At 39.0% G+C, this 15,061-nt stretch overlaps 1 protein-coding gene across 7 annotated transcripts in view; it reads left to right on the top strand.

The window, feature by feature from the left end:
- Window positions 1-15,061, top strand: part of FMN2 (formin 2) — a 188,465-nt gene that overhangs the window by 15,227 nt on the left and 158,177 nt on the right. For 2 of the 7 annotated variants that reach the window (XM_080585110.1, XM_080585111.1), the window contains exons 1-2: window positions 5,418-5,604; window positions 8,708-10,716. In XM_080585110.1, the coding sequence (XP_080441236.1) occupies window positions 8,775-10,716 (1,942 nt within the window). In that variant the 5' untranslated portion in view covers window positions 5,418-5,604; window positions 8,708-8,774. Of the gene's footprint in view, window positions 1-4,834; window positions 5,358-5,416; window positions 5,605-8,707; window positions 10,717-15,061 lie in introns of those variants that run through there. The other 5 variants (XM_080585108.1, XM_080585105.1, XM_080585107.1 and 2 more) reach the window with 4 other exon arrangements.

Here is a 15,061-nt window from a genome sequence, read left to right as displayed (position 1 = left end):
AAATGATCAACAATTTCAGACGAAGAAATGAATGGAGATAAAAAACTACAGGAGAAGGAAAGAGATTCTGTTTTGTAGCCAGAAGCAAGTCACCTGACATACTGAAAACATTCTTGGTCCTCAGATGACCTCAGAGAAATCGTGCAACGAGATGGGTATCACACCAAAAATTCTTGGATACAGTGGTGGAGATTAATGCAAAGGAGAGTTGTTCAGAACAAGAAGTTCAGCAGGACAGTTGTTATTAGCAGACTAGATACTAGGTACAATGCAGATATTGAATTGAGTAAGAAAGGTATAAGGATGCAAGAGATTGGGAGTAGGTATAGTGAGCAGGTACAGTAAACTGGCAAAATTTTAACTTCTATTGCTCATGGGAGAGACTTTTCTTTCCTAACTGGCTCACACTATTTGCTGTAGGTAACTAGCCATATAAAAGTTGTAGTTCAATGGTGGCCTCTATGTGTGGCATAACTCTTTTGACACAAAAACATCATCATCCTAATTGTATTTCCTGACTTTATCTGGGCATCTGGATTATTCAGCACCATTATTTTTTTGTCTTACTCTAGTCAAATAGATCGCCAGCTGTTCATCTGTAGTGTATTTGCTTTACAGAGACAATCAGCATCAGAACTCGGCTTATTATAATAACTGTTCAGCTGACAATAGGAAAGCCGTGTTAACTACAAAAACAGTAGGAATTCACTGTGCTAATTAGGCTTTGGGTCCATAGTAATAAGCATTAACCAAGCATATAAAACATAAGCTTTGAATCCAGTTTTGTGTGCACATTGCAGCTGTACTTGTCTTAGGGTAGACAAGTCCCACCTGAACTAGTTCAGTCCAGTCAGGCGGCCCGGGCTGTTGCAAATTAGCAAGTACTGTAGTTGAGTGGATTCATAGCATGGCTGATGCCCTGTGATGCTGTGGCTGATTCACCACTGCTGTGCCCCACACTAGTTGCTTTACTATGTTGCAGTCAATAGAACTGGCAAATGACAAAATACTTGAATACAAATCAAATTAATTGGACCACTGACTAAATCCAGTTATGGAGTACTTTAAGGGATAATCATAATGCTGATCTGCCTGTGTCTTTTGTATAGGAACTTGGTGGAAAGAGCTAGTAGAAATGATTCAATCCAAGAAATTAGGTGTGCAAAATAGTTCCACAGCTAGTCTTTTTTCTACATAGGATGCCCAGAAAGAATAGCTCTCAAGGCCTTGAATCAGGATTCATAAATTCCTCTCACGTCCCTGGTCTCTCTTTCACCTATTATGAAAGTATATAAGGCCCTAAGACAAAAGTAGTGGGCCAACTAAGGCTATGCATGTGTGTACAAGGCAAGCATTCCACTGAGGAGAGGCCACTACTCAACCAATCAATCCTTAAACTGGAGAACACCATCCCCTGTGCATCAGCAACACTTATGCCAGACACTGCATTTATCCTGATTATTCTCTGCAGTGTCTTCCCCTGACCTCTGTTTAAGGGATGAACTTGAATTATTATAACTGCTATAGCAATTTCACTTTAAGATGTACTATGAAGATACAAAAAAGGCAGAAATTTGAAAGCAGCAATCACGAATCCCTGTGTGGGTGACTCCTGCTGATCATCATGTGACAACAAAGGATCACAGTAAAACCATGTGATACATATATGGTACATGCTACTTCAGCTTTCCTTTGGTCTTCTCAGAGCTCTTTTCATTTTTGGCTCCTTAGTGTGTTAATTTTTTTTCAGTGTTGGATACTGGCTGACAATTTTAATTTCAGTATGCTTCAGTCATTCCAGCTGCAAAGGCTGTCATCCTATGAACTCTTAAGCAGACGGAGACATTCACATTTGTTCATTAGTATGAGTACTATTCACCTTGCTAATATTCTATAATGAAGTAAGCCAAGGCCTAGGAAAGGGACATTTTGCAGTATCATACCAGGTTGGATTCATTTAATCCCAAATCTGATTATGGAAAGACTATCCAAAATACATTCTAATTGCTAAGTGTATTTGAGACATTGCCACAAATCTGTACAAAACTATTGCCTTAACCTCAAAACTGTCCCATTCTGTAAGCTACTGCAGGTGGTTTAAAAAGTAAACTTGCCCCAGGTTTTTTCTCTCTAGGGAGAATGTATTTATTGCAATTGAGAGCAGGATGGTTGCTGTTATAAAAAGAATGGAAAGGTGATCTAAATCTTTCTTTTTTATTTGACCCAAACTCTGCACATGCACGTATGTATGCATATGTCTGGAACAGAACAGGACCTGACATCTAAAAGAAATGGGTGAAAAACTGATGAAGTAATATCTCCGCATAACTGAAAAAAAAAAAAAAGAAGAAGAAAAGGCACTGGCTGATATCTTTAAAAACAGAGAGAAGAATCCTAGGACAAACTTCATCTTTGTCAACTTTGCCTTTAGACTAGTAAATACTTGTTTTAGTGGAAAAGATAAAATTGGAGCCCTAAGTATTTAACTTAATCCCTTGCCTCCTGCAGAAACCGACCAGGCTCAAAATTTGCCATTGTTTCACGGCATTTTAGGCTCTCTGTAGGCAAAAATGTCCACTGATATGATCAAAGTCCACATTTTTCAACCCTGTCATTAAGTACTCTGGGAGTAGTACAACAAAACCAAAAAGACAATGCATAATTTTCTGCTTGATTTAACAGAATATGTTCTTCTCTAAGGAATGAAAATGAGGAGGCCCAGTTTCCTACAGATTTATATTCTTTGTTCCTTTCTCTGTGCTCTAGGACAATAAATCCCTTCTCTTCTGCTCTCATTTTTCTCTATGAAATCCTTGCTTGTGGTAGGTAATCTTAAAACTATGTGAATTCTATTTGATTGACTGACAGTCAGTCCTGCTTATCTTTCCCTCCTTCCACCCAAATGCTGAATCCGGGTGTAAATTTTGTAGAAATTTAATGATCTTCATTTTAAAAACCTGGTTGAAGTTTCCCACTATGTTCAAAAGCTATTAAGAGGTCTGAAGAAACACACTTATTGCATAAATTTAACTCTCTTAGAAAATAAAATTTATAACTTTGACTTTTGACTGTATTTTACAGTTGTTTAAATAGTATAGACTTATATGCAAAGCAAATTAAATGCAACAGTGTAGGCTACGTCATGAAAAAAAAAAAAAAAGGATCAGCTGACCAGGCTAGCAGATAAGCACAGATATGAGCAAACAACTGCTAGCTATCTGCATTTAATATAAAATTTGACTGAAATGAACTTTGTGCAAGGAAAAGTGGGAGCTGTGCCACCAGATATCTCTATTTTCAGACTACGATATATATTGGGGAACAAAATAGACCTTCACACTTCCCTGCTGCTTGGCTTTGGTTGCAATATTAGTGTAGTGTCTTGTGATCCAAATACAGGAGTCCCTGGCTGCAGTATCTGCAAAAGCCTAGATTTTCAGAGACTGCTTCTGTGACCTGACCCTGACCTACAATGCATACATTGCTGAAATGCTGGCAGGGTTTTGTGCGCAGCTGTTCAGCCAACCCTTCCTCTCTAAGTAGCTGTGGAAGGTTCTGTATAGCTCATATGCTAAAAAGTGTATTTTACAATAAAGCAGCAGTAAGGATATTAAAATGTTAGGGGAAAACAATAAAATAGCTTGTTCAAACGTGCATGCTTTTTGCTGTGTCAAGCTGATCATAACAACAACAACAAAAAAAATCTGTTTCACTATGCACAAATACTTTATTGTATTTAGGTGAGAAATCCAGGAGGTTCAATGCTTCATAAAAATTTTGGCTCCTAAGCATTGTGCAAACTGCAGCATAATATTTGGCAAGCGTTACATTGCTGGAGATCCTGTCTTTTCAGATATGTTAATTTGAAATGTTAGTTCTTGCTACCTAGAAATTATGCAGGAGAAGGTTGAGCACGTTGTAGCAGGCATTTGAAAAACATACTCAACATTTTCTCATGCACCTAATAAAAGTTCCTAGGCAAGACAAACACTTCCGTTTGATCTCTGTTTATTCAATTCAAGCTCCTTATAAAAGGAACCTTTCAATACGTACAGCAGATTTCTCATAAGCTGGATGGCCTCTACTTAATATAAATGCAATGCACGAGGCCTGGCTTCATACTGCTCAGATGTATATTAAAAGAAAAAAAAATGAAAAAAAGAGAAAAAGCAGAACCTTATATCCACTAAATGAGGCAATGGCAGGACCAACTTCATCCCTAGCCACTGTGGTCTCATAACCCACATTACATTTCCTCATCTCCTGACTCGGTCTTCAGTGCTTGCCAGTAGGAGAGGGGAAGTAAGCCTGCTCAAGTCTGTCAAGTCATAAAAGACAATTCTGACTACAGCTGAAGGAGGTGGTGGCAGGGGGAGCAGGAAATGATTTTCAACTGTACTAGCACAGAACACTACTTTGGCAGTGCAAGGGAACATGTAATGGTAATTAAGGCCTCCTGGGAAGATAACCTTTCCAGAACAAGGGGAGGGGAGGCTGGAGGCACCACAATGCCAGTGGCGTGGAGCCCACCTCCCTGCTTGCTGGCATGCTAGCCATGCTGGAGCCCCACCATGGGGCCTGGGCCCTGCAGCACTGTGCTGAGGCTCTCATCGTGGCCACCTCGCCCTCAGCCTGCTACCTCCATCCTTTTCTAGTCAGAGGAGAGGTGGAAGGTCTGCCAGTAGCAGCCCAGGCCTTGCCTGAGGCCTCAGGAAGGGAATGGAGCTGCCTCCAGCAGGCCTTTGCCCAGGCCGCCATGCTGTGGCTTACTCGGGTCAGAGCACCCCCCCGGGGCTGCAGTGGCCTCTCCCTGCCTCAGCTGCTGAGTCTCCACAGCAGGGGAGGGCGTCACAGACCCTGTATGTACACATGAACACGGCCCAGCCAGTGGCCATGAGCTCCTGGAGGGGTTGGCCTGTGGTTTCCTTCTCCTGGGATCACACCTGTGAAGCCTGACACTGTCCCAAAGGCAGGACCACAGCAGTGCTGTTTGTAGGTCAACAGCAGTAACAGGGTGTTTACCTTTGATTTATTGGAGTGTAATTAAAAATACTTGCTTAACAACTACTACAATGGTAAAATAAAATATCACAGCTGATAAATGATGGTAAAAATGGAAAAAGCTCCCAACACTGGCAGACATATATCCCAGGCAAGCTCTATCTCCGCAGGGTGTGCTCCCTCAGGTACCTCTCTGCCTCCCTAAGCAGCCTGTGTTTGTGCTGGGCCACCCAAGGCTTTTTGTGAGAAATCTGTGAGGAAATTTCCTCCTGTGGTCCCAGCCCCCATGGGTTTTGCCATCCCGAGGAACCACCTTGACCTGGTTGTGATCCAGTAGAGCCCAGGCTTGCACCCAGGTGGGGGCAATCGGTGCTGCTGGCAGCCCAGCCCTGCCCTGCCCTGCCCTGCCCTGCCCTGCCCTCCCCTTCCCTTCCTTTCCCCTCCACCTGAGCCCAGGCCAGGGCTGGCTGGTAGTGCTGGGGGCATCCAGGGTGTTGTCCTGTTGTTAAAAGTAATTCCAGTCTCCAATAGCTGTTTCCTTTTCTAAGAGGAATGTGTTAATGTGGAAGTATCTGAGAATGCAAGGATGATGTGTCTTGAACTGTAAGTTTTAAACCTCCTCTGTGTGCTGCTGTTAGCATCTCCTGACCTTTACAGAAGACTAAGGGGTGAGGGGAATCTCAGGCTTATGCCTCGAACTCTCCTCTTGAACTTTTGACTGGCCACTGGCATGTTATATTAAATGAGGTAGACAGGCTCCAGGACCAGCCTAAGTTGCCCGTTGTCTATAACAAGCTAAGAACAAGTTATAGTTACTCCTAAAAATGAAGTATCCTTCTTGAGCCTTGGGAAAACAAACAAACAAGCAAGCTCGTTTCCCCATTTACTTTCTATTGAAAGGGGTTTTTGTTTGTTTGTTTTCGTTCTTTGGTGTACACTGTTGAATGCATTCTTAGTTTTTCAAATGAAGCTTATACAGATGCCAAAATGCTCTGGTTGCTGCTGTCTTTAATAATATTATGTTTCTTGTCAGAAGCTAAGCACCTAAAATATTTAATTAGTTTTTATATTTGGTTAATGTTAACTGTACTTCTCAGCAAATGCTGTTTGAGAGTTGTGTCTATCGCTGCCACTTTAGAGTAACTGTAAATGCCTTGTATGTCTTCCGTATGTTAAACACCAAATTCTTTGATGTTCACGTACAAAGCTTTTCACATAAGTAAATTCATTTTAGTGATACTATTTCCCCATATTGATCAGAAATACTAGCTGGAGTTCACGTTTGTTTAGGATACCACATTCAAAAAGATTATTCAGAAAGTGGTTATATATATATATATCCACTATATATTTCTTATAGTTCTTTTTCTTTTAGGTTTACAGTCATAAATTAAATAAATATATATATATATTTATTATGACACGCGTAAACTCAGGTAATATCCTTATCTGTACATTTTTAAAAACAACTAAAATTGCTCATCTGGATGTGCTGTATGAAAGGTAGGAAGTAGTGCAAGTACATGATGCATTTGTAGAGAGATAAGTTTCTAGTGTCTAATTACAAAACAAAGATCAGTCTTCACTTGACTGTGTTATTACCCCAGCTTTGTTGATTGCTTGATTTTGCAGTGTAATTGACAGTATGATTACTGCTGGCGAATTATCATTAGTAGTAATGGGAGCGTTTTGAGACTGAGTTTCTGGAGAAGAAAAGAGTGAGGAATGCTTTAGAACACCGCACTAAATCTGTATTTCCTTTACACATTCAATCCACAGTATCTTTATTTTACTTCTGTACTATGTTAATTTTGGGAAGTTTTTAGTGGGCTGAGAGGTTTTAGATGGGGTTGGAGGCTACGATACTTCAGTTGTAATCAAATGTTTCGTTCTTGTCAGGTCTCTAACAAGTAAAAATCCCTCTCATGTAAAGGTAGTATTCTACTATTGTGGCTCCTTCCAATTGTGCCTTAGGTAATTCTTAGTGTGTATCTTCAGATGGAGTAGATTATTTGAGCTTTTGAAAGCCTTTTTCAAGTATGTAATAATGTCATACAAGTTTAAATACTACAACAAATTAGAAACTAAGATAACAGAATCTAAATTAAGATAACTAATTAAGGTAACAGAAAACAAAGGCAGCAGTGGAGACAAAAGGCAAAATGACCTGATGCTGTTCTTGCAGATTTTGCTTCATTAGCTCTTGTTAGTATACTTATGTTTTGTTTTTTTTTTTACTAAATTATAAAATTGAAAAAAAAGAAGAAAAAAAAGTAGATGAATTCTGTCGTTAAATAAGTGAAAAGTAGAAAAAACACTGAATGTACAAAGTCATGTGATGTGCTTAAAACTTTTGAGTTCTTGTGGATGGAAATACTTCTGGTGCCTAAGCCACAGGCCCTTCAGGACAGGACTTGCATCAGAGCAGTTAGTGAACAAACAGCACAAGGAAAAAATTATGATGGTTCAGAATGATTTAGTTATGTGTATTATTGACAGTGCTCTTCTTTCCCAGCTGAATTAACAGTTATTATTTAACAATGACAACAACCCAAATTTGTAAAGGTATTTGGTAGACTTTGGGGGGGGGGGAAAAGTGCATCGGGGGTGGGGTGTGCTTGCATATTTTTTAAAGTGTGAGTGATATTTTTTTCTTATTATTAAATATGTATTAAGGCAGAGAAAAGCAAGTGAAAACTCTCAGAGGTAGAGAATGATATCAGAAGTAATAATTAAGTAAACCAGTAGGATGCATTTCTCTGTAATAATGTATTATTTTAAGCGAAAGGGAAATTGCTGCTAAAGGAGTTCAGAAGTGTGAGGAATGTGTAAAGTCCTTCACAGAAGATGAACCAAGTAGACCAGGCAGTTTAGAGAGAGATCAGATTTTTGGCTGGATATGAATCACAATACTGAACTGATCCAACTTGGTGATTCAGTATGCTTTTGCTCTTTGGTTTCTATTGGAGTTATTTTAAATCTAAATTTTAAAAGGGGAAGCGAGTACCGGTCTGGAAGTTCAGGAAACGTAGCTATGAGGTATGGATGCTTCTACATCTAAACCAAAAATGGAGGAAAAGAAACAATTGTTGCACAAGGTTCCAAAATAGTTAGCAAGCAGCTGTGTTTAAATCAATTATTAAATATATAGGGTGAAATGGAGGAATGCTTTACTGTATCCTTTTCCTTAGTTGCATTTGAATAGTTCTATTTTTTTGTTGTTTGTTTTTTCTTGTTTCATGCCAGATGTTCTTACCAGGGAAAACAATGGTGGTGTGTTTTAATATTGATGAGTTGAATCTCCTGGGAATAATAGTATATGTACCTTCTCGGAATACAAATTGTGGGAGGCTCTTTATAATGTAATTACCACGATGCATTGAATTTAAGTGCAACTCTTTAAAACTGTGGAAAAACTCTTTAAAACTGTGGAAAGAACTCTTTGTTTATTATCTTTATTCTATCTACTTTCAGAGTGATTCTCCTTTTAAAATTATTTATCATGTTTTGGTGGCCTTTAAAAGTAAACATGTAAATCACCAGAGGTACTGTGTCATCTGTCAAAGTAGCATATGCTTAAGCACCTTATAAATTATTGAATAATTATAGTATTTCTATTTCCAAAGTTATTAGTGTATTCATTTGAACAATTGTGGAATAATTAAAGTACCCTTCTTTAACTTTTTTTTTTTCCTTCCCCCTCCAGGAATGTGAACACTGAAGTCCTGAAATTATAAATGATTTGAATGATTTGGTGACACACTGAGCTTGCAATGCAGGCAATAAAAACCGTGGAAAAAGAAGTGACTTTTATAAAGGAGATACTTTTCACAGAATCTTTCCTAAAAAAACAGGAGTGCAGCAGAAGCCCAGAGAGCAGGCGGCTCTGTGAGCAGCAGCCATTGGAAGGAGCTGTCTGCAGCTCGCAGTGCTGTACTGAGCATGTCCCAGCGGAGCCCAGTGCAAGCAGCACATTATGCAAAAAGGCAGCTCTAGCAGATGGGAGAGAGGCACAGCAAGCATTTGCTTCACTTGCATCACCACCGCCTGAAAACAAACCTGGATTGCTAGAGGGGATCTTGCCGGCAGGCCAAAGGAAAGAAAACCGGGAGCATGGCTTGATTACCGAAGGTGTTGCGCTGCGAAAAATCATGGGGAATCAAGATGGGAAGCTAAGGAAAAATACAGGTGATGTGCATGAAGGAGGAGAGGATGCCTCTGGGCCGAAGGATACAGATGGCACAAAGAAGGTATCGGGAAGCAGAAGGGGACTGGGGAAGCATGCAAAAGGAAGTGAATCTGCTAAAAAGAAGAGTAAGTCAGACTCAAGGGCCTCAGTATTTTCAAATTTGAGGATCAGAAAAAATCTGTCCAAGGCTAAAGATGGGAATAGTAGTTCGAGGGAGGATGTTTTGGAAAGCCAGGCCTTGCAGACTGGAGAGCTGGACAGTACTCATTCAATTGTTACTAAAACTCCAGATATAAGCATCTCTGCGGATGAAGGGGGCCTCTCAGACACAGATGCTGAACATTTTGAAATCAGAAATGAAACCGTCCCAGCTGCTGCAGAGACACAGGATGGACAAAGGACCAGCTCTGGCTCCGATACGGATATATACAGTTTCCATTCAGCCACAGAACAAGAGGATTTGCTTTCTGATATCCAGCAAGCTATTAGACTGCAGCAGCAGCAGGGGGCAATTAACGTTGGAACTGAGGACCTTGTCACCAAAACAATGGGCCGACACATGGCTAATTCTCAAGCAGCCCCCTTGGATTTTGAACGGTTTCTTTCAATAACTACCACTGACAAAGAGAGTAGCCCAGACACTGTGAAGGCTTTTCCAGCAGTATCTGAAATTGCGGAAAATGTTCCCGTCTCCTGTGCAACTGAACGTGAACTGAAAGAAGCGGTAAATGGAACAGGCTCTCTTGGTAACGGCTTATTTGAAAAACAAGAATGTAAGCTATTGATCGAGGAACAGGAACAGCTCACTGCTGGAGTGGACGCTGTAGCTGGTGAACTAGAAGATGATTTAAACAGAACTGCAGTAGAAAATGGGTCTGAAACCCACAGCTTCACGCTACGTTCTCCAACCGCAGTAGCAGATTCTGAGACTAAAATTGCTGAAGTGCAGGCTATTGATTTGCAAGGTTCAGTAACAGAGGATGGTATTTCAGATGCAGGCCATGATCATGCTGCTGAGACTCAGGAAGGGAAACATACTCTGTCAGACAGTCAAGAGGACCTGCATAATGGTTTATCTACAGAAATGAAAGATGGCATTTTGTCCTCTGAGGGGACAGCAGGCAGCCCGATGCTTGGTTCCCGATGCTTTAAGCCCTATCTAATTAATCCTTGTTACATCAAAACTACAACTAGGCAACTGAGTTCTCCCAACCATTCACCTTCTCCCTCCCCATCCCAGAGCCCGCTTTTTACAAGGAGGCAGGAGTCTTTCCACAAAAAGGAAAAAGTCCCAATCAAGAAGCAGAGGTCTGCTAGTTTGGCAGGTTTGTTTAGCCGTTCAGCAGACTGGACAGAAGAGGTATCTAATCACAAATATGAGATAACACAGAAGGTGGGCTCTGCGGGCTACTTGGAGCACAAGGGGTTTAGAGAGAAATTTCAAACAGAAAGAGTGCCTTTGACTCATTCAAGAAAGTCCTCAGGGGTGCAGGCTTCTGCAGAGACATTTCCCAATGTCTTTTCAGGTGAGTGACATGTATTAAGGTTTTTTTTTTGAGAGAGAGTCTTTGAAATATATTTAAAATACTTGAATTCAGTCCTTTGCATGTACTGTTGTCTTTACTTGAACTGACAGTTTTAAAATGGAAGGCCTAACCTTACAACCACATTCACATTTTATTAATGAGAATAGCTTCTCTGTATTCAGTGTCAGCCAGTAAAGGAAGTGCCTAACTCTTTGAAGTTTTTCTTTTTACTCTTCTTTGTCTGCATCCTGTTGAAAAAGGCTGGATGCCTTAAAAGTGTTCTTGTTGAAAAATGCTAAGAGATGCATTATTTGAAGCAGACTAGCTCTCTGCTTAAATGGGTCTTTCGGAGATGAAGCTTTTTGTAACTGTGAGCCTGTTCAGGCTTTTCTTGTGCTAGGCACAAGATATACTGTAATAATTCTGATATGCTGTAAATATTTGGGAGCTGCATCTGATATTAGACTGAGGCAATGATGAGGTTTCACTTAGTACAAAAAGGAAAAAGACATGCAAGCACAGATGAACAACACTACAGAAAAGAACCAATTTCTCCTTCAGAAGAGAAAAAAGAGGAGGAAAAAAATGTTAATGGCTTCAAAAGGCAGCATAAAATGGAGAAGAGAAGGGAAACAGTGTAGAGTAGATTTTGGTAGTTCTGGCTGGCTGATGTCTAGGCTGCATCATGTGACTCATTCAGGAAAGCATTCTTTTACCTTGTCTCTTAGGCAGCTTGCATCCTGTCAAAAAGGCCTAGAAACGTAGTCTAAAAATGGAATACTGTGCATAGATTATGTTGTCCTGCACTGTGGGTTATTTTTGTTGTTCATTTGCTTGCTTTTGTTTTTCCTCTCTTTCTTCTATCTGCAATTTTTTTGTAAAAGCTAAGGCATTGACAAATAGAAAAGGCCTCTGTCACATCTGTCAAATATGAGGTATGTATACACAGGAAATTCAGCAACATATTCCATTAATTTTTCACTTAAGAAAACTGTAACACTAAGAATACATATTCAATGCAAACATCAGTTGTAAGATTAAAGCAGCTGAATCAATAATCACTGTCCAGGTTTGTTTTGAATGGGTCTGCTCTAGATGTGTGAACACAGTAACTACATATGTATCAGAGCTATTTGCAAAAAATAGTGAGAATCTTCTTGTGCTTTTATGAAAAATAAACAAATTAGTATCATTTATGAAGGGAACAATTACATGATTTAAAAATCACAAGAAAACAATTGAGCTATCAACAACTATTCATTATGAAAAGACTATCTTATAATACAGATTAAAAAATATATATATAACTTGTAGTCACTTGCATTCACTTTCTCTGTACATGTTATGCTCTACTTGACATCAAAATATTACTAGTGAATGAACCTGCCTGGAAACAGAAGTTAGAATTAGTGGCTTTTTTCACAGCAACCAAATCCATGAGTTCAAAGTACTCAGGTAAAACAGCTGTCAATTAAAATCACAAGAATACTTTCAGTTTTCAGTTGTCTTGAATAGAAATCCCCAACCTCACACAAAAAGCCTCCCCTCTCAGGGGAGCCAGCCCTCTCCAAAGAGAGCTGAATCCTTTTTGTGTTTTAAATCCCTTCCACCCATTTACTTAGATTTAATTTCAAACGTTCCTATTTAAAGTTTTGCAACTGGAGGTGATCTCTACTTTCAAGTTTTTGGTGTGTAAAACCCACTTTTTTTTTTTGCTATCAATATATATACAACTTACAAACAGAGTGCAAATTAAATTAAATTGCGTCACCAGTAATTAGACTCAGCTTTATGGTGTTGCTATGAGGAAAATATTTTTTTTTGGCAAATTTAATGGACAGTTACTTTTAAAACCTTATTTTCTAGGAAACAAGCTTCTTCATGTTTCCTTACAGATTTTTGATTTACCTGTTATTGAAGTATTTTTTTGTTTTGTTTTCTCTCATCCCACCAACAGTTATACTGTTATTGTGAAGGGACCGCTGTCCAATGCAACAGTAGTTCTGTCTCTTATGGAAATTACTGTGACCCTCATTTGCATGTATATGCCAGCTGTCTTTACAGGCAGAGGACAATTACACCTTTCAATTCATGCACTGTAGCTTGAAATGAGGGAATTGGAAATGACATGATAACACTTCATCTCTCTTTTTGGTTGGTCTTCTGTTTTTTATAAAATTATAAGCTGAAAATTATCAGGAATACACAAATAATAACTACCATGCAAGGAAAAGGGAAATTAAACTGAACATTTATATTCCCACAAGCTGGCTGTCATTGCTGTAAGAGCAGGAAAGTCTTTTTATTTAAACCTGTCTGCATAGCAACAATTAAAGAAATAATTTCCTGGCAATGTAAATATTGTTTTGGAAAATTGTGTTTTAATTGCATGCATCACATGCATCAATGTGGTGATTACAATCAGGCTTTTAGAGATAAACATAGAAATAAGGAATTATAAAGAATGCTTTATATATATATATATATATATATATATACACACATACACACACACATATAAAATATGTGTGTGTATATGTTAGCTTCTTGCCTGGAGCACAAAGTCCCATCTTGCTGTGCAGTGACTGCAATGTTGGTTTTGCATTTATAACTAGAATAATGTAAAATATTCCATAACGCTTCAGTCATTGATTTTAATGACAGCCGATTCTATGCAGATGACTGGCCTACTTTGGCACAACATTGTAGTGTGGCTGTGTGCCATTTGGTTTTCACAGTGATCCATATGAACTAAGGCTTCTTCAATGTGAAATGTAGATGGAAACCAACAACTGGAATTGTAAATATGAATGTATCAATTAAAAAAATAGTCCTGTTTGAATTTTAGGGGGAGAAACAAAGAGTACAGCTTGCCAAAAAAAAGCTTTTCTAACTTTGCCTCTAATGAATATTTTTATTTTGATTTATGTGAGAAATAAGTACAGTACAGTATTTTGAATTGAATTTGATACAATGGCTAAGAATGTGGTGTGAACAAATTTATGGGCATTTTGTAATTAAGGCAGCAGATCTTTCTTTTTTGATGAGGACAGCTGTATTTGAAATTGCAGTGACAGTAATTACAAGTTCTAGATTACCTGATGTGCAGTGGAGCCACGGGTTTCATGTTGTGGTCCCAGGAGGACACAAGCTGAACCTGAATGAATAAGTGTTGGCTCTTTTACTTCAGGATGTGGCAATGAATGATATTTGCTAACGTCAAGACAGTGTCGTGGTGGGAAATGAAAAATGTTTCCAAACATTCACATAACTGAAATAGAAGATCTAATAGGCTCAGTTAAGTGAACGGAGTTTATCCTTGCACTAATTTGAGTTGCAGTGATTGCAAAGCAGATAGGAAGGGTCTGTTACATAAACTGAATATAAGAGTTCCATCAGCTACCCCGGGCTGTAATTAAACTATATCAAAACAAACCTATACCCTTTCTAATCTCTGTTGGCTGACTGTAACACATTTGCTGTGTGAATCTATTTCAAACTGCCCATTTATCATTAAATTTCTTTTCACAGTTTCATATTTGTCTTAACTTTAGCTGTAAACAGGAAGCAAACAAAAAATCTGAGTTAACTTTAGCTGTAAACAGGAAGCAAACAAAAAATCTGAGTTACCATAAAAACAAAACCTGAAGTCAATCCCATGCTTGCGTGCTCATGGCCTCTCTCTGATTTCCATGGAATGCAAGCCTGCCTCTCACAAAGGCCACTTTATGTCACTGCTGCAGAGTACTAATGTCATCTACACCCACTTGCAGCTCCAGTACATTGTCTACAAGCTCCTACAAAGGTCTTAGTTAGTAAATATAAGTATGTGAAAACTTGAAAAACTAGAATGAAAGCTTGTGTCTGAGACAGAGTAGATCTTTTTAGATGCTTTTGTAAGTTTTTTTTGTATTCTGATGCATGTGATGTTACACAATATGGATTTGTATTTATCAGCATGCTGAGAACACTTATCATGCAACTATTATGTAAGGCTATTTACAGTTTACTCTTTCACTGATGATGTTTTTTAGCAGTAATACAAATGCATCTTTTATCTGATGGCGGGACAATGTAGCCTCTTCCTAACTGCCCAAGAACATCCCTTCATGTGATGTACGATCACATACTCTACTGAGCATTGCCATTAAACATCCAGAGGAAAAGCTCCTCTTCTTTTTGCCTAGAAAACTCAAGCCTGGAGAGAGGGGGAAAAAAAAGTTACAAAAATCCAGTCCAGCTACCGTAAAAAGTGCTTAAAAATGGGCTGCAGTTCATTATGGAAAAACTGCTGAGTGCTGATAAACAGCTTTAATGTTACTGTGCCAGCACTGCGATATGAGAA

The sequence above is a fragment of the Anser brachyrhynchus genome (assembly GCF_964034855.1).
Source record: "Anser brachyrhynchus genome assembly, chromosome: 3".
Taxonomy (NCBI): domain Eukaryota; kingdom Metazoa; phylum Chordata; class Aves; order Anseriformes; family Anatidae; genus Anser; species Anser brachyrhynchus.
This window is presented reverse-complemented; position numbering and strand designations above follow the sequence as displayed.